The sequence below is a fragment of the Pezoporus wallicus genome, unplaced genomic scaffold, assembly GCF_028554395.1.
Source record: "Pezoporus wallicus isolate ANWC-B61680 ecotype Strahan unplaced genomic scaffold, APGP_CSIRO_Pwel_v1 contig_8721, whole genome shotgun sequence".
In the NCBI taxonomy this organism is placed as follows: Eukaryota; Metazoa; Chordata; class Aves; order Psittaciformes; family Psittacidae; genus Pezoporus; species Pezoporus wallicus.
In genome coordinates this window covers 1,774,127-1,798,036 of record NW_026635692.1, presented here as the reverse complement: position 1 = coordinate 1,798,036, position 23,910 = coordinate 1,774,127, and the positions used below count along the sequence as shown (strand labels likewise).

General features: G+C 42.0%; 1 protein-coding gene across 1 annotated transcript in view; it reads left to right on the top strand.

The window, feature by feature from the left end:
• Positions 1–23,910, top strand: part of MYH15 (myosin heavy chain 15) — a 48,866-nt gene that overhangs the window by 9,484 nt on the left and 15,472 nt on the right. The window contains exons 8-30 of the mRNA XM_057397333.1: positions 1,168–1,188; positions 1,780–1,872; positions 3,153–3,216; positions 3,309–3,407; positions 5,670–5,773; positions 6,214–6,352; positions 6,944–7,062; positions 8,149–8,298; positions 9,310–9,480; positions 10,542–10,721; positions 12,002–12,134; positions 13,959–14,026; positions 15,198–15,285; positions 15,514–15,631; positions 15,965–16,088; positions 16,801–16,937; positions 17,281–17,536; positions 17,961–18,203; positions 18,821–18,997; positions 19,523–19,668; positions 20,176–20,266; positions 21,486–21,875; positions 22,919–23,045. Of these exons, the coding sequence (XP_057253316.1) occupies positions 1,168–1,188; positions 1,780–1,872; positions 3,153–3,216; positions 3,309–3,407; positions 5,670–5,773; positions 6,214–6,352; positions 6,944–7,062; positions 8,149–8,298; positions 9,310–9,480; positions 10,542–10,721; positions 12,002–12,134; positions 13,959–14,026; positions 15,198–15,285; positions 15,514–15,631; positions 15,965–16,088; positions 16,801–16,937; positions 17,281–17,536; positions 17,961–18,203; positions 18,821–18,997; positions 19,523–19,668; positions 20,176–20,266; positions 21,486–21,875; positions 22,919–23,045 (3,238 nt within the window). The remainder of the gene's footprint in view (positions 1–1,167; positions 1,189–1,779; positions 1,873–3,152; positions 3,217–3,308; positions 3,408–5,669; positions 5,774–6,213; positions 6,353–6,943; positions 7,063–8,148; positions 8,299–9,309; positions 9,481–10,541; positions 10,722–12,001; positions 12,135–13,958; positions 14,027–15,197; positions 15,286–15,513; positions 15,632–15,964; positions 16,089–16,800; positions 16,938–17,280; positions 17,537–17,960; positions 18,204–18,820; positions 18,998–19,522; positions 19,669–20,175; positions 20,267–21,485; positions 21,876–22,918; positions 23,046–23,910) is intronic.

Sequence of the window (23,910 nt, the reverse complement as noted above, 5' to 3'; positions counted from 1 at the left end):
ACCACCCCTGGTTCTGAACAGCTGCTTGTTGCTACTGTTTTTTTCCAGGAGCTTTAGGTTTTGCATGTGTTCAGCATGTTTCTGATCATGTTAAATCTGGTCAAAAGATGGTGGAGCTGCAAAGATTAAGAGGTGTGATATTTTTTCACATGGAAAATAGTCTTTGAAAGGACCAGGATTATCATTTCTCATCAAAATATCTCTTTTGTCGAAAGCTTTTTTTGTCCACAAAAAGGAATGTTTTGACAAAGGATTTTTTTCCAATCGGCTTTCCCGTATTTCTCTTTGTGCAAGTGCTGTTCTGCTTATAAGTGCTCTCTAAGGTTCCAGCATGAATACAGTATTCACTGCTTTTCATCTTGTGTCGCTATGAGCTTATTAACTGTGAGCTTCATTGCACTTGAAGGCTCGTCGCTCTTTTGTGGCGAATTAGCTGGCTCCTATGAGCTGTATTCATAAGGCCAAAATTTCAGCCAGGCTTGGATTCTGTATGCATAACTCTCATCACCAAAATCTAATGTACATTCACCTGAGGCCTGCAAGACTCTCTTAACAAATGATTGACTGGTCCAGAACCAGCTTCCTGCATGCAGTGAGGTTAGGGCTCATAATGGTGTCTGAGACCTTGTGTGCTCATGGAGGAATTGTGCAAAGAACAGATATTACAGCTGGAAGGTATTCCATGTAATTTATCTGCTCAGTTCACGTTTTATTTTCATTATCATCACCCTCTTCTTTTAATTATTTTTTTCCCAAATAATCCAAGAGTTCAAGTGCAGCATCATCTGCATCTGGTCTGTTTGCATCCTTTCCTTCTTACCAACTGGCACCTGCTTCTTTTCTATGCCCAGTTAGTTAGCCTTTTGATTCATTGTGGAACATCTCCAGAACAAAATTAGGTAGATGGTTGGAGCAGGAGTTAAACCAACAACCTGGGTAGGAACTTGGAATAGCACTTGGCTATTTTGTGATGTATGGTGAACATGAAGTCAGAGCTGCATGTGCTTTTTGAAGGAAGGCTTCAATAAGTCCTGCTGGTGTTGTTGCCCACTAGACATGTAACCTCCCTAACGCTCGTCTCCTTATCTTCTGTGGTGTCCTTCATGTTGGTACTCACCTTCTCTCTCTTTTCTTTTTTTCCTCTCCATTGTGTTCCTCTTTTGACAGCAACCAGCTACGAAAACTGGGGTAAGTCATCAGCTTTGCTGTTTTACCTTTTCCACCTGAAAACAGTACTGGGCTCTGTCAGTTCGTGTCATAAACCTCAGTGTCTCACTTCACACAGTTCCCTAGCAAAGGATCCCTGAAGCCCAGGCAGTTAAAGTAAAGTAGCGTGCTTCAGCCAAATGAAGTTTGTGCGAGTGACAGTTAATGCTTTTCTCATCTTCAAACCCCTCAGATATTACAAGCTCTGAGTGCTTTCAAATCTAATGCATTTTAGTGCTTGTCACTGTCTTTAATAGCCCCTCTCCTACACACATTCCCTTGGATGTCCTCACATGCCTCACAGCACATGGGAGGATATGGTGATTTCTTTCGTGTGCAGATGGCATAAAACACAAAATCTGCAAAGCAAAACAGTAGAGAGCAGCAAAATGTTTGAGGTCTTTTAAACAATAATTGACTGGCAGTCTTGCTATTATGCCGTTCACACTGTACCCCTATGGTGGAGCTAAATCTGCTCCATCTCTAAGTGAATGCGTGGCTGACTTACTTACAATCGACAGCTGAGTTCGTGGCCTGCAGGTTTCTCAATAGTATTTCAACCCTGATTTCTAGGGAACCTTGGAGGATCAAATCATTCAAGCAAACCCAGCCCTAGAAGCTTTTGGAAATGCCAAAACTCTGAGAAATGACAACTCCTCACGTTTTGTAAGTCTGTCACGTGTGTCCTCTTCAACAATGGCCAGTTAATAACGTCTCTGGAATAATCCCTTTGTAAATTGCTTTTCATTTGTCTGCTCAAATGGTTGGTTTTCCACACAGTGTAAGAATAGCACGCTAGGATTTCATCAGGGAAAACTACTGGAAGAATTAAAGATAAAAAGAAATGTCCACCATGGATAAATGTTTAAACTGTACAAGATCAGGAGATAAGCAAAGCCTAGCTTTATGAAGTCCTTTGAACAGCAATGGCAGATCTTGCCCAGGACTGCCTCTGCTGCATAGCATTTTTTTTTCTACCATGGTTTCCATTAACCTAAATTATTCTGTCTCCCTATAATAGCTCGATGTTGTCACTAAGTAAAAATATACCACAGTCCCTGACCCTTCCAACATCTCACCTCTCTGCAGACTTACACCTGCAGTAGTACTCCTACCTTGATTCATGCTGTCTGCCTTTATAGCTGAGTAAGCTGCCCCTGCTTGTCCCCCAGTGCTGACACGACCTTGGGGCTGTCCTCATTTCCATTTGGCTTGTAGGAGAGCCATCCCCTCAGGAGCTCTGCCTCTGCCACATCTGGTTAACGTTGGCTCAGAGGTCCAAAAGGAATGGCACGAGGATGACAGCCTGAGTTTATAGCCCCTGCTTCCCTAACAGATCCAGGGGTGCAGAGGGTCAGAGTTTTTAAGCATCTGTGGAAAGCTACACAGTTGTATATGGAGTTTGTCAGCTGGAACAGAAATTAATTGGTTTAAAATCTGGTGTGATTGAATATGGGAAGTTAAAAGAAAACTGCTCATTTTTTATGAGTTTGGGGGGATGAATGTGCAAATTTAATGGACAGAGCAGAGTAAAATCACAGCACCTTTCTGATGTAAGTAGTTGCATGTAAGTTAGGACTGGAAATGAGGAGTCAAAAAAGGAGCCTGTGTGTCTTATGCCAAGGCTTATTGCTCTGAGTCCAGCACTACAGTAAACCTGCATCATGAAACTGCAAGCTTAGATGCATTCCTATATCTTACCCTGGCAGATAAGTACACTGTTATCCTTTCCCCACAAGCTGATTACATAGCTGTATGTACAGATTTAGGCTTGGAGAAGTGTAGTGTCATTGTTTGATATCTCTTGTTGAAAATCTGCCTGTGCAGAACCAAGGAGTTAGCATAAGCTGATTCTTTGGGCCAAATGATTGCCTTCAAGCAGCATCCTTTGTTTCCCTCTGTGTATACTATATGCACTAATTAGAATATTCTTCTGTCTGAATTAGGGTAAATTTATCCGAATCCATTTTGGAACCACAGGAAAGCTGTCATCTGCTGATATTGAGATCTGTAAGCAGCAAACTTTCTCCTTTTCAAAAATACAATTGCTCATCTGAAAGTTTGGAGGGCCTTACTCACTGAATTTTCATTTGTGCAACTAGATTTACTGGAGAAATCCCGAGTGATTTTCCAGCAGCCTGGTGAAAGAGACTATCACATCTTCTACCAGATCCTGTCAGGGAAGAAACCAGAGTTACTGGGTAAGCATTACATAGATCCACAGCTTGTAAGAACCAGTCTGCAGCTGAATAGACAGTGGCTGAGGAGGGGGCAAGCCCATCTGCAGAAAGGCTTTTATACATCTCCTTGAGGAAACAGAACTTCCACCCTCAAATATATTCTTTCAAAGATGCTGTTCCAATGGCAGCGAGAGAGACCTATTTTCTGTGATATACTGATGCAGGTACCCTATAAAGTGAAGTGTAGTGAAGGAAATGGTGTAGTTCAGTCTGGAGAAAAAGGGGCTGAGGGAGACCTCATCACTGTCTGCAACACCCTGACAGGAGGTTGTAGCAAGGTGTGTGTCCAGCTCTCCTCCAAGGGAATAAGTGATAGGACAAGGACGTGACCTCAGGTTGTGCCAGGGGAGGTTTAGATTGGATATTAGGAAAAATTCCTTCACTGAAAGGGTTGTCAAGCATTGGAACAGGCTGCCCAGGGAAGTGGGTGAGCCACCAGCCCTGGAGGTGTTTAAAAGACCATGTAGATGTGGTGCTTAGGAACATGGTTTAGTGGTGGACTTGGCAGTGCTGGGGTAACAGTTGGACTCTATGTTCTTAAAGGCTTTTTCCAACCTAAACGCTTCTCTAATGTGAGACTCAGGACTTTCAATAGGTAGCAACCTAAAGGGAAAAAACTATCACACTGAAGGTGTGTAATCCAAGGTCTCAGAACATCCAGAAAATGCTACACCTCCAAAAGCATTTGTGGTGATAAAACTTTAATGATCTGTTATTTTTTCACATATGAGGAGATTGCCTTACAGGTCCATGAAGAAAAGCTAGTTTCCTTTATCTGCCCCAAGTGCCAAAACTGGCATCCTAGCATGTTATGTAGCAAGAGAGAATATGCAAAGCTGGCTGCTGCTGATTACGTGGTGATTACCCATTTTAAGCTTCCCCTGGCTGAGTGCAGTACCATAGACCTGCTGGGGAAGAGCAGAGAGTAGATGAGGTCTCTGTTCCCATCTCCTAATGCTCTGACTAAAACCTTCAATAGTTATTTAAGTGATGTGGTTTGCTGACTTTAATTCGTGCTTTGATGGAACACATTTCATAAAATACCTTGAAGAGTCACTTTATTGCTCCGCTAAACTCCTACTAAGCCATAGCAATCATAATCTGTTTTGAAGTCTTATTATCCTGATAGTGTGCAGTTAAGTCCCTAACCCTCTTAGCTTTTATGTGGCCTAATTAATGACAATTATGGGAAATATTTCAAGGAAGCATTGTACTGGATTCCCATGTGAATCCCTGTGCTGGGAAAATATGCCCTTTCTCATAAGCTATCTGTATATTCTACAAGCACACACCTTTCTGGCCAACAGGAGCATGTCTGCAGGCTCTTGAAGAGGCTGAAACCAATGGGGCCTTCTGTTTTGTAGACAAGAAATATATGTGTTTGTGTCCAAACCCCATACAGATATAAAGGTAGATAAGTATAAATGTAGATAAATGAATACATAACATAATGACTACATAGCAAAGACAGATATAGATAATAAGATTTTATATACACATATATTGATAGATACATATTCACGTACCTACGTATTTAGACATACAGGTATGTGTGTATGTATAGAAAAGATTGAAATCTAGAGTAAACCTTGATGTGCTAAATGTGGATGAAACTTTCTGTTCCTTTAAGGAAGCAGGACTCTCCCTGTAGCTTTGGAGCCAGCTAGCTTTCTAGAAAAGGGCTTTACATATGGGGGTTTGATGTGAAGGAAAAGGAAAGAGCAGAGAACCACAGAACCATATTCAGTTTTGTTATTCCAGAGCCAAGTGTCTTCTGAAGGGAGTCCTCGATGTTGCTGTTTTGTGAGTCTGTTGTAAGAGGGGAACCATGCCCGTTGTGTCTGTCTTAGATCATACTAAAATCTTTTTCTCCTCTGCACGTAGATGGGGTTTTTACACCTACTGACATGCAAGGCAAAGTGAAGAGCTCTATGGGAAACTATAGATTCAGTATACTGCAAAACATACCTAATAGATATGTATGCAGTATTCCCATGGTCTTTTCATTCCTGTTTTCTCTGAATCTTTCTCTTCAGACTGGACAATAGAATGAAAGAGTTAGTTGTTGCCCTCCAGTTGTAAAATACCCCACTAAACCACCAACAAAACAGAAGACTTTATACACAGTTGTGCAGAGACAAATGTATGTCAGATCTTTCAATCTCAGTAATTTTGGGATATTCTGAATGGATGGAGGTTTTGACCTCAGTGGTTCTTTTACAGATATGCTACTGGTATCTACCAACCCATATGACTACCACTTTTGCTCACAAGGGGTAGTTACGGTGGACAACTTGGATGATGGAGAAGAATTGTTGGCAACGGATGTAAGCCTGTATTGATTTCACTTTCTGCTTCATAGATAAGGTGCACATGGAGAGGAAAAGTGCTGGTGGCAGCCTAACTTCTGTCACTGTAACTATTGGACTAAAGTAAAGGCAGCAATGGGTCTTAATTGCATTCATACTATGAAGCATGAGGCCTGATAAACTATTACACTTTTGAATCTGGCCATGTTCCATGTAATGCCCATATATAAGACTATTGTGTCTTATAATTCTGGTGTAGAAAATGCTAGATAGAAGGAGCTCTCCTCCTGCTCCCCAGCCACTGTCGGATCTTCAGGGCGTTCCAGTGGCTGCTTAGTGAGAATAACACCCCTTGGAAGGTTCATCATATCTGCCATGCAAAGATAGATTGCAGAGCTGCAAAATGCGATTGCTTTTGAACAGGGAAGTGACAAAATATCTGCATTTCCTTTTCACAGCAAGCCATGGATATTTTGGGATTTGTGCCTGATGAGAAGTCTGGTTCCTACAAGCTCACAGGTGCCATCATGCACTTTGGGAACATGAAATTCAAACAAAGACCCAGAGAAGAGCAGGCAGAGGCTGATGGCACTGAAAGTAAGAATAACACCTAAAATTACTCGTTGCCTTCAGAAGTCTGACATGTATCACGCACTGTCTGGAGGAAGTAGGAGCCTGTTTGCTTTGATCTTGCACAATGTATCTCCTGCTCAGCAGGAGTGCTGTGCTTCATTCGGAGCATTGACTTGCTCAGTGGAGGGTAACCTTACTTAGTAGAAGGGGAATAGACACAAGTCAGAGTAACCCAATTAAATTCCATTTTCGTGACCATTTGAGCAACATGCTTGTAAAAAGTCGTTGCCTTAGCTTTCTCTTTCATGTCTTCAGGTCTTGCTTCTTTACTTCCTCTTGCACTTAAAACTGCCTATAACCAGCATGGAGATAACGTTCTTTTCCCTATACCTGAGGAGTATCTCAAGTGTGATTCTTGCAGTAATTACGTCTAAAATAGCTAGATGATCTCCATCACAAGGGATAGTACAGGCACACCTGACATAAAGCATTAAAGAACAAGGCCTTTATCTGCTTTTTCTCTGAAGGTGGATATACTTACTGGTTTTTATCTTGGCTAGGCATGTTTCCACTTACAAGTTCAAAGCCAGTTGAAACCTTGTTTCTCTTGATCAGGTGCTGATAAAGCTGCCTACCTAATGGGAATCAACTCCTCCGATTTGATTAAGGGTTTGTTGCACCCTAGAGTGAAAGTTGGCAACGAGTACGTGACCAAAGGTCAAAGTGTTGAACAGGTAAGGAGACACTTTCCGGGTATTTGGATACCTGTCCCTCAAGCCTTGAGGGCTCATCTGTAGCATCGCAGAGAGGCAGGCAGCAGCAAGAAGCATTAACATGTGCCTCTGGTACCTGTTCTCATTTTATATCCCCCAACTTGGGGGAATAGACAGTGTAAGTGCAGGAAACTGTAAAGGGACTGACAAAGGAATAGTGGCTGGCACTGCCTTTGATAGAGTTGTTTTTCTGATGTGTTAGTAGCAGCAACTGAAGGAAACCAGGTGCAGTAAAACCGCATGAGAACTGACATCTAATTCTAGATGAGAACAGTAATCTGAAAGAGTTGAGCCATGGATTATTTATTCGCTCATCATTCATTCATTATTCCCATGATTTTAAACTCTTAGTGCCCTCTATCAGCTAAAGGCAATATCCACTTAAAGGTACCTCTTAATTTAGGAGACAAAAGTCATTGGTTGGTACTGCTGCAGCTGTAGCCATGTCATAGAAAATGCTGCAGCATTTTGGTTGCAACGAAAATTATTCAAAGACAGGCTGTGGTACAGGCTCAGAAACCAGAAAACTGCTATAGAGAGGTCTATCCTATTGGTGTAGTTGTTCATAAGCTAAAGAAGAGACTTCTGACAGACTTTCCCTATTGCCTGATTATGCCATAACATCCCTCAAAAATTAGAAGCACATGGCAATAAGCAACCTGAGCACAGATCTCCCCTATTTTGGCAGTAGTAATGGACAGCATGGCTGGTATCCAGCCTGTGAGCTTTCTGGTACCTAACTTCCATGGTAACGTAAGAGATGAAAACAGCTGCAACTTGCTTTCCAGCTGTTTCCCAAGAGTTACTTTACTACCACTTTATGTACATGTTAGTATACATACACATACTTAACAATGTGAAGAAAAGTCAGCATAGATAATAGGAGAAGCTGTCAATAGTATTAAGCATGCCTTGGTAATTGTAAGAACCACGGTGAGACTTCATTTAAACCGTAAGCAGGGATTGAAATAAGCTACTGCTCTGAAATCCTTGTGTTCCACAGTGAATTCTGTACCACTCAGTGATATTTTTTAAAACCTATTTTAGGTTTTGTATGCTGTTGGAGCCTTATCTAAGGCAGTATACGATCGAATGTTCAAATGGTTGGTGGTCCGTATCAACAAGACCCTGGACACTAAGCTGCCACGACAGTTCTTCATTGGAGTCCTGGATATTGCAGGGTTTGAAATCTTTGACGTGAGTATTAATGAGTGAGGACATGTTGGAAGGATGTAAAAGGTACCAAATGCTAGCTCTTGTGTGGGTATTTCTTTTTCTATATGAACAGAAGGCAAAATGGTGAGAAAGGCCTTAAAGCAAATAGTGTGTATGATTTTACAAGGGTTTTTCCATGAATAGATGGAGAAAACACTGAGCATTTAGCACAGCTGGACAGGGTGATGGTTTCTGGGGAGGAAGAGGGGGATAATCTTTAGCAAAGACAAAGCATATTGCATGCTTTGGGCTGTGTTTAGGAGAATGCATTGTTCCCTCTGTTTCTCTTTGAGAGAAAACACCTTTTATAAGGTGTGATATTTCTTCCTTTTTGTATCTCAATATGAGAGCTGTATCTTCACCCCAATATAAGAAATTACTGTTTTACAGTGAGAACAGTCATTCATTGGAACAACCATTCCAGAGATTTGGTAAAGTCCCCATCACTGGAATTTTCAAGATGTGATATTACAGGGTGCTATAAAATCTGATCTAGGCCCCCTTAACCACAAAAGGTTGGACCAGATGATCTTTCGAGGTCCCTTCCAACCTGGGCATTTCTGTGATTGCATCATCATTGTAAAGAACTGTATGTGAGAAAAACACATCACAACTTCTTTTTCTCAGAATCTATGCCTGAAGTGCTTCATGCTGTTGCTGCTGTGTGTTGCTCTCTGTATGCAGCAGAGCAAAGGCCGTGTTGACTGCGCTTTACAGGACTGGTGTGGCATGCTGCTGAAGGAAAGGCATGTGCATCCTTGAGAAACCTGAACAAACCTGGGCATCCTCACACTTTGGAGGACAGTATATGATGCAGCCATCAGCCTGCTACTGAACTCCCTCCTGCTTTACCTTTGGTGTTAGCCCAGTAGTTTCTCAACCAGTTACCGTTTAGCAGGTTTTAGATGTAAACAGATTTCTTCTTGCTGTTCCACCAAGCCTTTACTGTAGTTAACTGTGGTGCAAATGCTTCTTTTTTATCTCCTTCTGCAGTTTAACAGCTTTGAGCAGCTCTGCATCAATTACACTAACGAGAAACTGCAACAGTTTTTCAATCATCACATGTTTGTCCTGGAGCAAGAAGAGTATAAGAAGGAAGGCATTGATTGGGTATTTATTGATTTTGGCATGGACCTGCAGGCCTGCATTGATCTGATTGAGAAGGTATGTACAGGAGCACTAAGGTGTATTTACTGAATTGGTTTTCTTCATGATACTTCCCTTGGAAATGCCCTCAAGGCCTAGTGAACAGAGCAGAATAAACAGCAGGACAAGTTTCTTGCCTTTGTACATGCAGTAGAGAATTAAATTAAAATCAGTGTTTATGGCATTTGTGGCTACTTGGCTTTACCTCTGTAAGTTTGCCTTACAGAGCCAACAGTAACCACAAGCTTTAACTGTTAATTTGTATGGCTGCATAATCTTCCTTGGTTTTTACTTTTGCCTTTCTCTGTGCCTACTATCTTCCATTTACTTTGTTTCACATATCCTTAACATCAGACTTGCTTTTCGGGGCAAATGCTGTGTTTCAGTCACATGCCATGTCCCTCTCCCTGTGAGGTTCCCATTTCCTACGTTACGTGTTGATGTGTGAAGTCCTTTGTGCTCTTCCTAGCCTGGAACTATTGCTTCCTTCTCACTACTTCCCTGCTGTAGAATATGCCTTTCTTTTTCCCTTCTTTGTGAGTCTAATGTGGTCCTGGTGGGGACAGCTGTCCGTCGCTGTGCATCTTTCTGCCATGTCTTATGGCATGCATCTAACCTTGCTGATCCGTGAGGAAAAGTGGAATTCTAAGTCTTGCATTAGCAGGACATTTGGAATAGCTGGAGGAGAAAGGCTAATTATTAAGTGCCTTTTTTATCACCATCACTGGAGTAGGACACCTGCACGTGGTCCTAGTCCCTCAAACAACCTGTCCGGTGCTAGGAAGTTAGATAATCTTTTCCTCCAACATGGATGTTAAAATGCTAGTTAGTCCAACTGTCCTGGAAGGTAAATCAAACCCTTTCTGGAAGTCATCATAAAGCCTCCTAAGGCAAACATGGCATAAAGAATAGTGAAAGGTGTGGTTACTATTTTAACAGAACAGACAAAGGCCTCCTCCTCTGGTATAAGAAGAAATCTTGGAGGCTTAAAATTCCATCAGATCAAACCTAAAGGCTGCACTGCTGCTGAAAGCAGGCAGCCTTAGCATTTTCCAACAAAGATGTTCTTAAATCCACAGCCATTGGGAATCCTGTCTATCCTTGAAGAGGAATGCATGTTCCCGAAAGCTACAGATATGACGTTCAAAGCCAAACTCTATGACAATCATCTTGGCAAGTCACCTAACTTGCAGAAGCCCAGGCCCGATAAGAAAAGGAAATACGAAGCTCACTTTGAACTTGTTCATTATGCTGGTTCAGTAAGTTCCTCTGCTGCTGGGTAGACTTTGCATTAGAGGTCTTTCAGGTGGGGTTTGGCCCGTAGCACACAACAAGGGAGGGTGGGAATGATGAAGAGGGGAAAAGAGGAATAAAAGCAGACATCTACTCTCTCTGCACAAGTACTGCAACACAGTAAGATGCCACCAGACTCCAGGATACCTGGTCCTTGGATACACAAATAAAACAGACTGAGGAAGGCTAATAGCTGAAAATATGCCTGCTCTTGACTTTATCACTTTTCCTATAATCACATTAAGACTAGTGATTAAACAGCAGCAGCGTCTACTTTCCATCTTGGTTCCCTATACGAATGAACTGAGTGATTTCTGCCTAATTTCAGGGAGGGGTAGAAAAACAGGGAAGAAAAAAAAAAAAGAGGTTTGCTATCACTTTTTATTCACATTAGGACCAGTGTGTAAAAGTAGCAAAAGGAAACATGGTTAAGTCTGCTGGCAAGGTTTTATGGACAGGTCCAGTGATGATGGAGTAAATGGGAACACAATCCAGAACCAAACCTGAGCCAAACCCTGGCCAGTTTCAAAGCTCTGTTTGCAGAGCAGATGGGCTGAAAGATTTAGAGATGGATACAGGAAATTTTTTGTCCAGCTGGAGCTGAGATGAAGCCTGAGCAGAGCAGAGCTGGAGCTTTCCTGATGCCATTAACTTCAAATTACAATTTAACATGAAGCTAATTTTGTGTTTCATAAGCAAAATACCTGCCCACCTTGGTCTTTATCTGTAGTTGTTAATGTATTCAGTAAAGAAAATTAGGATTTCTATCCCCTTGTGACACTAATAATGGAACATATTTTCCCACTAAATGGAGCTGTGGCGGAGTCCTGAAGTTGGATTTTTAATCATTAAGTTCCTGTCAGAAAACCTTAATTATTCCACAGTAGCATGCTGCTGCAAAGTGGAATTATTGCTTGTGCATTTCACACTTCAGCACTTATTAGTAGGGATCCTGGGATGCTGATGACATGTATCTCTACAGCCAACTGCATGGAGTCCATGAGATGGAGGGACCATATAGTTATGAAGGGGTATGTGGGATTCAGATGGTAATTTTTAGGAAGAGAGGTTTGGGAATTAGGAAGCAAAGAACTGGAGGGGAAGTGAGGGAAAAATGGGTTGCTGGCACCGCTCTGAGTGCAGCACTTCAACAAGGCTCATCAGCTTCAAGGCAAACCATAAGGAACTACTGGCTGCTGTGAAGGGGAACATTTGCAACCTCTGGTTTCTTTCCGATTCGTTGTAGGTTCCCTATAACATCATCGGGTGGCTCGAGAAGAACAAAGACCCACTTAACGAAACTGTAGTAGGCATCTTCCAAAAATCATCTAACAAACTCCTGGCGAGCTTGTTTGAAAGCTATGTTGGCGCTGACAGCGGTAAGCAGAATCAACTCGTATGGGGCGTCTTTTGTTTCTGGGATGTGTGCTCAGGAATTAATTTCAGAAACAATTCTCTCCACTGCAATTGACTCGGTGCTCAATGAGGCAGTGACTAATTATTCAGATTCTCACAGCATCTGTAGGAGTTTGCCAGTTAGACCAAGGAGGCCATTAACTCAGCTAGTTTGAATGCGTAGTAGCTCAGAGCAGTATTGGCAAGGATCTCTGTGTGTTGTGAATGCTCCAGTGGGGGAGCTGGAGCATGCAAGTGTTCAGATACGCAGGCAAGTGTTGCACAAGATGTTTTGTACAGAAATGCCTATGAAGTAGACGAGCTCTGGTTTCCCACACTTGTGGTGCTCCTTGCTCTCCGCCCTGAATTGAAGATAAAATAAAAAACAAAAAAAAAACTTTGGAATATTTTGTTGGATTTTGTTAGATTAGTGGCAAGTACGCACTTGGAAGTACCCGAACACCACTCCATGCTGACCAAAGCAGATTTTGCTAATACAATCTTCTCTTTTGCCCCCTGTTGTTTGTTTGACGAGATTAATTTATGTCTAAGAATGTATTTAAGCTGTATGCATTACACAAAACTCTTTTATTTGTGAGAAGTCAAGTAGCTAGCATCCAGAAAATTGATCCTAAGTGAATAGGACTGCCATTCATTACAAAGATGTAGCTCTTAATGTCCTGAAGTTGCAATCACTTACAGCCTATTTATTAGTAATCTCATTTCTATAGATGTTGTTGTCATGAATCATAAGACACTTTCTGAGGAAGGAAGCAGGCTGCAGACCTTGTAATGTGAATAAGAGATGGAGCTGAATGCAAGTAACAAAACCCCTGCCACTAGCAAAGTCTTGCAACTTACTAGCTGCCTACTTGCCTGGGGATATTCCTGTCTGTCAGAATACTACCTTGCTTTTCTTCAGCATCAGGAGAAAAGAACAGCCTGTGCAGATTAGCCTCTTCCAGTCTCAGCAGTGTCACTTTCAAATGGGAGAAAGGCTGTGGATAATTGCATCAAGCACATTGCACTCTTCACTCCTTTTCTGTTGACTACTGTTGACAAGTGACAGAATGCCAGACCTCCTGGGAATGATCTAATAGTCCGGTGTTTAGAAAGCCACAGCAATCGCTGTACATTTCTGGGTCACGTTTGGCTCCCGTGAAACTTGGTAAATGTCATGTCAGGAGCTAGCGTTCTTTTAGAGGATCAGAGTGATTTTGACTCTGCAGCTGTAAGCAAAATTCAAGGGAGGTAAGGTTACTATATTTAATATTACAAATATTCATTTTCCTCTATTCTAGACAAATGTTACTTGTGCAAGTTCAGTGTCTGTATAGCAGACACGTGAGGATCGGTGTCTATACAGTACAATGTACAGTCTAGATTTTCCATGAGCATTGCTGTTCTTCAGCCTTTTCTCCATCACCTCACCCTACAGGCTGTTTCACAAACTCTGAATACCTTCACTTTGTTAAAAGTTGTTTTTCTGCCTTATTCATATTTATGGACTTCCTGCATGACAAGTGATGCTTTGTAGATCTGAGATGCAAATGCAAGCCAGAAAGCTTGCAGGGGTCTGAAAAAAATCCCAAGCATGGACAGAGAGCTGCAGACTTGGGCTATATCACATTTGATGTTCAGAATGTTTCGTATAGTACTTGAGCAATCAGAGCCACCAAGTCATTAGCTGTGCCTTGCATCCAAAGGGAATTGCACTATTAGAACAGTTTGTCTCCCATGCCCTGCCTGCCCCCCCTTACTGAGATGGAGACTGTGACTTTTTTAATCCCTTTTTCTTTCCCTCGTAGCTGACCAGGGAGGAGAAAAGAAACGCAAGAAAGGTGCTTCCTTCCAAACAGTGTCCTCATTGCACAAGGTTTGTTTGTCTCTCCCCACCTGGTGGTTTTTGTTAAGACAATACATTGGAGTGTTAAGGATTGTAATGGACCAAAAAATTTACATCCTACATCAGAATTTGATTCAGGGCCTGGGTTGTTTGCCTTGGCTAAGTGAATACGGTTATTAAAGCTCCATGTATTAGGGGTTGCTCCATTTTTATCTTCTTTGAGCATTCATGAGATTAAGTGGGGTTTATTCTACTAGAGAAAACATCACAAAATGTTGTGAACAAACTTTATCATTTATTCTGTGGCTTATATCTTCATGTATGTCTTTGGAATAGGAACTGATGACAAGTAATTTCCCAGTACCTATCTGGTTACTGATTGTAATTGGATCTTAGGGTTAGAGCAGTCATGGGAAATAAAAGTTGTTGAATGGAGTGGCACAAAGCCTCTTTTTTCCTAAGCAGTTCCCTTCTGCTGGGACTGGCACATGCTCCTAGGGGAAGCTGTTGCTAGGACCATGTGTGCAGAAAAATGGGGCCTGTAGTTTACCATTAGCACCATTTCTTACAGGTAACACTGAAGAAGCTGTAATGTAGGTAAATCTCAGGTAGGGAAGGAAGTAGTTACCTCCCACTAGTCATGCCATTCTATCTTGTTTGGAGGTACTCCTTCTGAAGGGAAATCACAGGAAATTGAGACCTGTCTCTTACCACTTGAAGAAGTGTAAAGATAACTAAGCATCACTCAGGCAGTCATTTAATACTCCCCAAATAGAAGAGCTGTTACTTTCCAGCACATGAGGAACTGCTAGCTGCTAAGCTCAGGTTGAATCATTTGTCATCCTTACTGAGTGGGGAAGTGAACAGGCAAAAATGCAGTTGGCTTTACAGAAATGCTCTGCAGGATGATACTGCATCTTGCTTGCTGTTCATCTGGTTTCTGACATTTCTGGGGTTATAAGCAGAACACGTCTTCTTAAGGCTCTGCTAAAGCTGATGTGGATTCCTATAATTAAGTCAATTCATACTTTGGTTTAATTGAACAGACTTATGTGTAATAATTTTGGTAAGCTTCTAATTTTGTTGGAAGATATTTAGAAATATGACTAACAAACTTAACAACCAATAAACCAAGGAAATAAGTGTTTGGAATCCCACTAAACCACCGAAGCTAATTGTGGTTTTCATATGTCTGTTCTAGGAAAATTTAAATAAGCTGATGACTAACCTAAAATCTACATCCCCTCACTTTGTACGATGCATTATCCCCAATGAATCAAAAACTCCAGGTATGGAAAACAAAACAGTCTTAAAACTTTGTATATTCTAACTATGTCATTCCACTACTTAGTACAAAGTCACCAGATTGTATTTACATACTGTCTGTGTTGTTCACCTTATGCAGTGGTGTTGCTTTTTCAGGAAGTGACACCTCACATTTTCCAGTTCCTTCAGTGAAATGGAGATCAAGCCCTGTGGAGAAGCTCCAGTAATTTAGCCTTGTTTTTTCCCTGTAGGTGAAATGGATGCTTTCCTTGTCTTGCATCAGCTCCGCTGTAATGGTGTCCTGGAAGGCATCCGTATTTGCCGTAAGGGTTTCCCAAATAGGGTGCTTTATGCTGACTTCAAACAAAGGTAACGCAGAGCTGTGTTGTCTCCTGTCCTAACCCATCAGTCAAAATAAGCAAAGCACGTCTTTGCATTTTTATCTTGAGGTATTTTATTCCATTCAAGGTTATTTTCTATTCAGCTTGCCTGAACATGGAAGGCAGAATTCTGCTCTTGCTTGTGTCTGTGTAGATGCAAAGTAGGAAATCATCCTGATTTTATGTTAATTTTAAATTACTGTTTTTTAGGTGGGTTTGTTGTTTTTTGGTTTTTTTTTTTTTTTAAATTTGGGCTAAGATTGGAGGTGGGCAAAGCATAATCTAGGCCAGTTTTTACTCATTGCTCATCTGTTCTAAACAGATACCGCATTCTGAATCCGGGCGCAATCCCAGAGGATACATTTGTGGATAGCAGAAAAGCTGCTGAAAAACTGCTGGCATCTTTAGATGTCGACCATAACCAGTATCGTTTTGGACACACCAAGGTAACCAGCAAAGACCATCATTGCTTATGTAAAGAGAAAAGTGGGAGACCTAGTATCCAATTTGCAGAATAGACATTATATAGTTTCTGGTGGTGACGATTAATGAAGAGTTAATAATACAAGAAACCAGCAATACAGCAGCAAAGTGATACTACTTTTAAGCTGTGATAGTGGAAATTCATTTCTTTGGCTCAAGCTTCCATGAAGCTTATATTACAGCAACACTAAAAGTAGATGCAGCAACAGCTGATGCTCCGTGCCTCACCCTGCATAAGACAATAGCTGATGTAATATATATAATATAATCTAGGTACAATCAAACAGAGATGGACCACAAAATGAGCTGCAGATTTTGAAATGAGGCCATGTGCAATTATGACACGATCCTATTAGCAGGGATCTCTGGAGTTGGGAGTTGTGGTTCGGCTGACCTGCTCTGAACCTTGCCACTGTTGAAAAGTACTGTGGCAATAAAATTGTAGCAATAAAACACTTTGGCCTATTCAAAGCTGGGGAGATGAGACCTGGTTTTAAAGTATCTTTGGACCTGTACATTGCAGTCTCCGGTGTAAGTAGTATTTGGCCCTCTCTACTCTTTGACTTTATATTGTGTCAATAAAAATACCATTCTTCTGAAGGATTTCAGTAAGGTCTGTGTAACTCAAGAACTCAGTCTCTAGCTATGGTGAAATGACATCTGTGTATGTACCAGGTGTTCTTCAAGGCTGGTCTCTTGGGCCACCTGGAAGAAATGAGGGATGAGAGACTGGCGAAAATCTTGACAATGATCCAGGCAAGAGCTCGTGGCAGACTGATGCGGATTGAGTATCAGAAGATAGTGGAGCGCAGGTATGAAGGCACCTCCTTAAATCTTAGTGGATGATAGTCATTACCATTTAATTATGTGTTGAATAAAGCCATTATTACAGTCCCTAAGGCTATAGCTAACCCTAAATTAAAGGTCTAAAGTGGATGTGTGATAAAAGTGATAGCAACTGTATGATAATTGCCTGCAATTCCAGTGAAAATCAAGAGAGATGGAGGAAGTTTCTTGTATAGCTTGGAACTCGGTACAAGTTTCTAATATTATTGAGAACAAAGCCGTAATACTGACTGAAAATGAAAAAAGATGAATCTCACTTTATCAAATCATGCTAAGCTTTAGGGAATTGTGTTTGTTTCCTTGAACCAGGGATGCCCTTCTTGTAATTCAGTGGAACATCCGCGCTTTTATGGCTGTGAAGAACTGGCCCTGGATGAAGCTTTTCTTTAAGATCAAGCCTCTTCTGAAGACTGCAGAAACTGAAAAGGAGATGGCCAATATGAAGGAAGAGTTCTTGAAGCTGAAGGAAGCCCTGGAAAAGTCAGAAGCCAGGAGAAAGGAACTTGAAGAAAAGCAAGTCTCTCTAGTACAGGAAAAAAATGATTTGCTTCTCCAGCTCCAAGCTGTGAGTAGACACATGCATTCATACATTTATGGTGTTCTTTGAAACTCAAAGGCTTACAGACCAAAGTGTTAGTGCAATCCAATTAAAATAAGCTGTTGCTCATTTGAAATGTTCTAGCATATAACCAGGTGGGTTAGCAATGCAGATCTTAAGAGGTTCTGTTCAAGATAATGTCCATGGCAGTTAGATACGGAAGAGTCTTATATGTCACTAGCCATGTTTACCGTTGTCTCATCCTGCTCCACTAATTACTTGTCAGCTTTGTCTCCTGAAATCAGGAGTACAAAATTTTCCTTATGCTTCTCTGTAGCATGGGATCAGACTCTTTGGATCAGACTCTCTGACCGCTTACAGGATAAGGGGACAAATGGGGCATTAAAAAGGCCAGGCAGTCACTGCTGTCCTCTTCCTTGTGCCACACCAGGAGCAAGACACTCTGGCAGATGCTGAGGAACGATGTGACTTGCTGATTAAATCCAAGATTCAGCTGGAGGCCAAAGTCAAGGAACTGACGGAGCGGGTTGAGGATGAGGAAGAGATGAATTCTGAGCTGACTTCTAAGAAGAGAAAATTGGAAGATGAGTGCTCTGAGCTCAAGAAGGATATTGATGATCTGGAAATAACACTTGCAAAAGTAGAGAAAGAGAAGCACGCTACTGAAAACAAGGTACCTTTAGGACTTCACCTTGTATTCAAAAGATGTTGGGTATAGATTCAAAAGAGGTTGGGTATGGATTACCTTTATAACGAGAGCTACCAGTCTTCTGATGGTTTTACACCGACTGTTACACAGGCCACACTGAAGGATCAGTATATGCACAGTTATTAGACCTTATAAGGGAAAAGGCATTAATTCTGAGCCCTAAGTTTCCCTTTTTCTGGAGTGAGTTTTGCTGCATTTCAGCTAAGGAATTATGTCTAGTTTGTGCATATAATTTTCTGCTGTAACAATGAGTTCTTCCAGTTCTTCTTCTCAGAGCCTGTAAATGTAAAGCTCATCTCCCACTTCTCCCAGAGAGAATCAGAGGCTGGACTCCAACACAATGAGGGTGACACTGAAAAGAATTTAGTATATTTGAAAGAATGTACTAAATCCACAAGAACTGGCACACATCGGCTCCCTGATGGCAATTTCACTCAAAAATCCACAGGGGGGCAAGGAGGGAGAGATCCCTTTCTTCCCATTGTCTTCCTGCATCCAAGTTCAGTACAGACAGTCATTTGAGCCAGGTTATAATAACCCCTTGCTTCAAAGGCCTACCAATACACCTTCCTTTCTCACAGGTCAAAAATCTGACAGAAGAAATGGCAACTCTTGATGAGAATATCAGCAAACTCACTAAGGAGAAAAAGTCCTTGCAGGAAGCTCATCAGCAGGTTCTGGATGACCTACAAGCAGAGGAGGACAAGGTCAACACGCTAAGCAAAGCTAAAGTGAAACTGGAACAGCAAGTGGATGATGTAGGTTGGCTCTACCTTCATGTTTTCCCAAGCTTGTTTGTCCAGCACTTAACAATTTTCCTGAGTCTGGAATGCTGCAGAACTTTGTCCTGTATTCCTGTCCTTTGAGAAATAATCGATTTAGAAATGCAGTCCATGTACTGTCTGTAAAAGGTATAATTACAGGAATGCTATAAGACATTATCTGTGTAGTTCAGCCTCTGAAGGGAGTGCAGTAACAAGGGGAAATCCACTCCGTTTGCATTAGCAGTGTAACTAGCGTGAAGTCAAACGGAACTTTGCTAGTAAGAGAATTGTAATGCTTGCTCAAATGTAAAGCATGGATAACCCTTATGTTATATTATTTCCATAGCCCATATGCCCACTGGCTGCTAGAAAACAAAAAATGCTAATTGGAATGCTTGTACTCAAGTACTTCTGCTTTGCAACTTGCTAGAGCTCAGCACAAAACCCAGCTCAGCATACATCTGACTGTTGTAAACCATCTGTGTTCAATATCCTTCATAAGTTACTTTGTTCCTAAAGCTTGAGGGCTCACTTGAACAAGAGAAGAAAGTGAGGATGGATCTAGAAAGGGCCAAACGCAAACTGGAAGGGGATTTGAAGCTGACCCAAGAGAGTGTCATGGACTTGGAGAACGATAAGCTGCAGATGGAAGAAAAGCTAAAAAAGTAAGAGACTGTTTCTGTTATACAAAATAAAGCAATGAAAGCAGTTTCAGAGCCTTCAGTGTCACCCTGCTCTGATGGTGGTAAAAGGAAATTCCACAACGAGTGTGGAGCCAAGGAGGGAGGGAAAAGTCATTCTTACTTGTGCGCGGTATGCCTGAAACATTCCAATTCATGAAGCTTTCCACCACTGGAAAGAAAAAGGTTACTTATGTTTTTCAGTCTCTAAGTAGGTGTTCACACTCACTAGCTATGTCAGTAAGACCTGATGGTTATATTTATGACACAAAGAATCAGAAATATATTGCCCAAATGCATGCAGAGTCTTGCCTTGGAAATCTCTGCTCAGAGGAAGATGTGCTTTCCTGCAAATCGGCAGGAAATACATGAGGTTTGCTTTAGTTTTCAGATGAGTTAAAAGTTTTATTGAGCAACTCCTTAAAAATTGCAGAAGCCTAACTTGAAACTACAGGGAGAACTGTCACTGTGGAATTTTCCTTTTCATGGCAGGAAAGAATTTGAAATGAGCCAGCTGAATTCCAAGATAGAAGACGAACAAGCTATTGTGATGCAGCTGCAGAAGAAGATCAAGGAACTTCAGGTTAGCTTGCTTCTTTCTCATATATCTTAGGATGTTTCTGTTTGTGCTTCACTGAAGGGCTTTGCAGAGATATTTTCATAGCTAGCTGCAGCTCAGCTTGGAGACTCAAAGTGCTGCAACTCCACAGCTTCCCAGACCACTCCTTTTCCCCTCAGGATGCTTGCTCTATAGTGGTTCTGTCCCAGTAGTAGACATATGACCACAGAATGCTAGAGGTTTTAAGCAAAGGCTGGAAGGCCCTGGTGTTGTGTTTTAAGCAAACAATGTTGTTCCAAACAATATTGTACCCTCATGGACCTGAGGGTAGATGCAGCAGTGATAAGCATGGCTTTGAAATTTAGGGGAAGAACTCAAATGCACAGGAAATTCTCAACTGAAATGACAAGGCCAAAGAAAGTCAGCACAGTCCAAACCTAATGTCTTGACCCAAAGCTCTGCTTGTTTGTCAATAAAGAACATTTGCATAAATTGGTCATAAAGTATGTCATATGGTCAAAATAAATGTCATAAAAAAAAAAGACTGCTGCCAATGAATATTCATTATTCAAGCAATTCTACACATTGCTGTATCTGAAATCCTGTCTCAATGCTCCTAAAGAGAAGTTATTTTGGTCACAGAACCCTTAAAAATGGGAACAACAAGTCCCTTTTAGTGACAATTTGTTGCTGCTACTCCTACTATCAATCAGCTTCTCTCCTGTACTTCAGCTAAATGTCAAATACCTGAGTGTAAAGTCAATGCACTTGACCTGTATGTCCTGAACTACATCCTGTAGAGCAATCTACTGTGAGAAAGATGTGACTCATCATCCTTAGTCTAGTTTAAGATCTGATTTCCAGGCACAAATGGCCAAGTCCTTTGCCTGCTGTACTCCTGTGTTGTAAAGCATGGGCTGGCAGAGGGTTTAACTTCAGGGGAAGTTTAGATTGGATATAAGGAGGAAATTCTTTCCTGTTAGGGTGCTGAGGCACTGGAATGGGTTGCCCAGGGAGGTTGTGAATGCTCCATCCCTGGCAGTGTTCAAGGCCAGGTTGGACGAGGCCTTGGGTGAGATGGTTTAGTGTGAGGTGTCCCTGTCCATGGCAGGGGGGTTGGAACTGGATGATCTTAAGGTTCTTTCCAACCCTAACTATTCTATGATTCTAATTTGTAAGGTTCTTCACGGTCTTATGGGAATCATCACGAAGGCCAGCAAAGGTGTTTGTGTCTCTTTTGTAGGCTCGCATAGAAGAACTAGAAGAGGAGCTGGAGGCAGAAAGAGCTGCTCGAGCCAAGGTGGAAAAGCAGAGATCGGATCTGGCCCGAGAGCTGGAGGAGCTAAGTGAGCGCCTTGAGGAGGCTGGTGGAGCCACGGCTGCCCAGCTGGAGATGAACAAGAAGCGTGAGGCAGAGTTCCTGAAGCTGCGGCGGGACCTCGAGGAGGCCACGCTGCACTACGAAGCCACGGCTGCCACCCTGAGGAAGAAGCACGCAGACAGTGTGGCTGAGATGGGGGAGCAACTGGACAACCTGCAGCGGGTCAAACAGAAGCTGGAAAAGGAGAAAAGCGAGCTGAAGATGGAAGTGGATGATCTGTCGTCTAACATGGAGCAGATGGTCAAGGGAAAAGTAAGGGTCCCGAGACTCCCCAAACCCCTAAAGGTCATGTGTAGCTGAGGTTGGTCTGAAGCTTTCCCAGGGTACCTGATAGGGCTTCTAATCACTGTAAATGCTCAGAGGAGGGATTTTAATCTGGGTCGGGGTCTTCCTGACCTGTGGGTGGGATTTTTAGTACTATAAAGAAGGCAGTTTACTTCAGGGCACCTTCAACTTGGCAGAAGTTGGTTCTTTTGCCAAGCTGATTAATCAAATGGTCACGTTGCCAAGCTGTCAAAGAACTCATCCTTGGTGCTACCAATCCTATGTGTTCTACTTTGAAACAGGACCAGGACCTGGTTTTACTCATGAATTCCTTATTGTTAGAGGTCATCTTGACCCAAGATGCAGTAACAGTGACTATGAACCGCAGGTGTACAATATAGATTATATCAAATCCTTCCTTTGGTTCACAGTTTCGACATGTTAGCAAGGAGTGCAAAGCAAGGCTCGCGTGACTACCATGTGTATTTTTACTTCCTATGGCTGAATTCTGGATTTTGTTTCCTGATTAGACAGTCTTGGTAGCTTTCAGAGCATTCTAAAGAGTTCTTTCAGTGCAAGTGGTGAAATTTCAGTATTCTGCGAGTTAGAAAGCTGTAATCAAACTCAATTTATGATAAATAGCAATTAAAGCAGAATCAGTAGAGCAATTTTCATTGGAGGTGATTTTCCCATCTAGCAATTATGAGGAGGCTATGCCCCAACCTCATAGCCACGTGATTGCTTCTGAAGTTCTTGCAGACTCATTTTACACTGCTGCTTCCATTCAGAACACACTTCAGGGAAAACAAAGGGGGAAAGGTGGTCTGATGGGGAGTCCCCTGGCCTGGGACTGTAGACACAGGGATCCTATTCCCTGCCCTACCGCTGTGGTGGTTTTGGTTTTGCTATCTGCCATTCCTCTGGAAAAAAAACCAAACAAACAAAACATGGATCCATTTGGAATGCTGCAGCTTCCAAATGGCTGCCTGGAGGCTACAGCTTTCATTGTCTTTTCTCCTGGTTCCCATCAGGCGAACGCAGAGAAGCTTTGTCGCACTTACGAAGATCATCTGAATGAGACAAAAACGAAACTGGAGGAAATGACTCGCCTCATGAACGACCTCACTACTCAGAAGACGAAGCTCCAGAGTGAGAATGGTATGTGCACAGTCAGGCCAGACTGTTTTCCAGTGATTTACCAGGTGTGCCTCAGCACTGCATTGGTGAGCTGTATTGTGCAATGGCATCTGCTCTGAAGATGGCTGGGTTAGGATTGCTGAATGGAGCAGTAGCTTTGTGTCTTTTGACACTCGTATCTTCAATATTTTTATCACCTTGGTGGGGAGACCTTGCCTCGGACTGCCTTTTAAAGCAAACCCATAACTGTATTTACCAGCATACTGTGATACCATCTCCTGAGCTGAAAGGGATGCACTGGCTAGGTACCCAGTTTGCGGAACAAGGACATGTACATCTACGTTGCAGTAGTAGAAGGAAGACAAAGGAGTCAGCATACTGCTTCTGTCTTTATGGATGCCATCGTCCTCAGTGTGACCTTGGGCACTGCACTCTAGAAGATGCTTACATCCGACCAAAAATGCCACATATCCTCTAAGTGTTTGCTACCTTTTTAGCCATAGTTCTACTATTTAATCACTGCATCCTCATCAGACAGCATGCTCTGTGTATTTACAAAGACATGTTTTTCATTTCCTGTGTATGTCCTAGTTAGTACTATGTAGTCCTAGTTAGTACTATGTATGCCTGTAAAGCTGCAGTTTCCACCTCGCAGTGATGCCCTCCATGTGATAAATCAGGTTTTCCTAACGTATCTCTCTGCTCTGTATGCTGGTCATTGGGAGGTTCTCAGTGTGCTTTGCAGCCCTCTGAAAAGAAGTCTGGAAAAGCATGTAAAGTAGTGGAGAAAAGTACAGACAAAACCAGCTACAACTGCACATGAAAGTAAGCATCAGCCTAGGCTGATCCATGAGCTGAACTAAAATTGATGAATTGGCAGCACAAA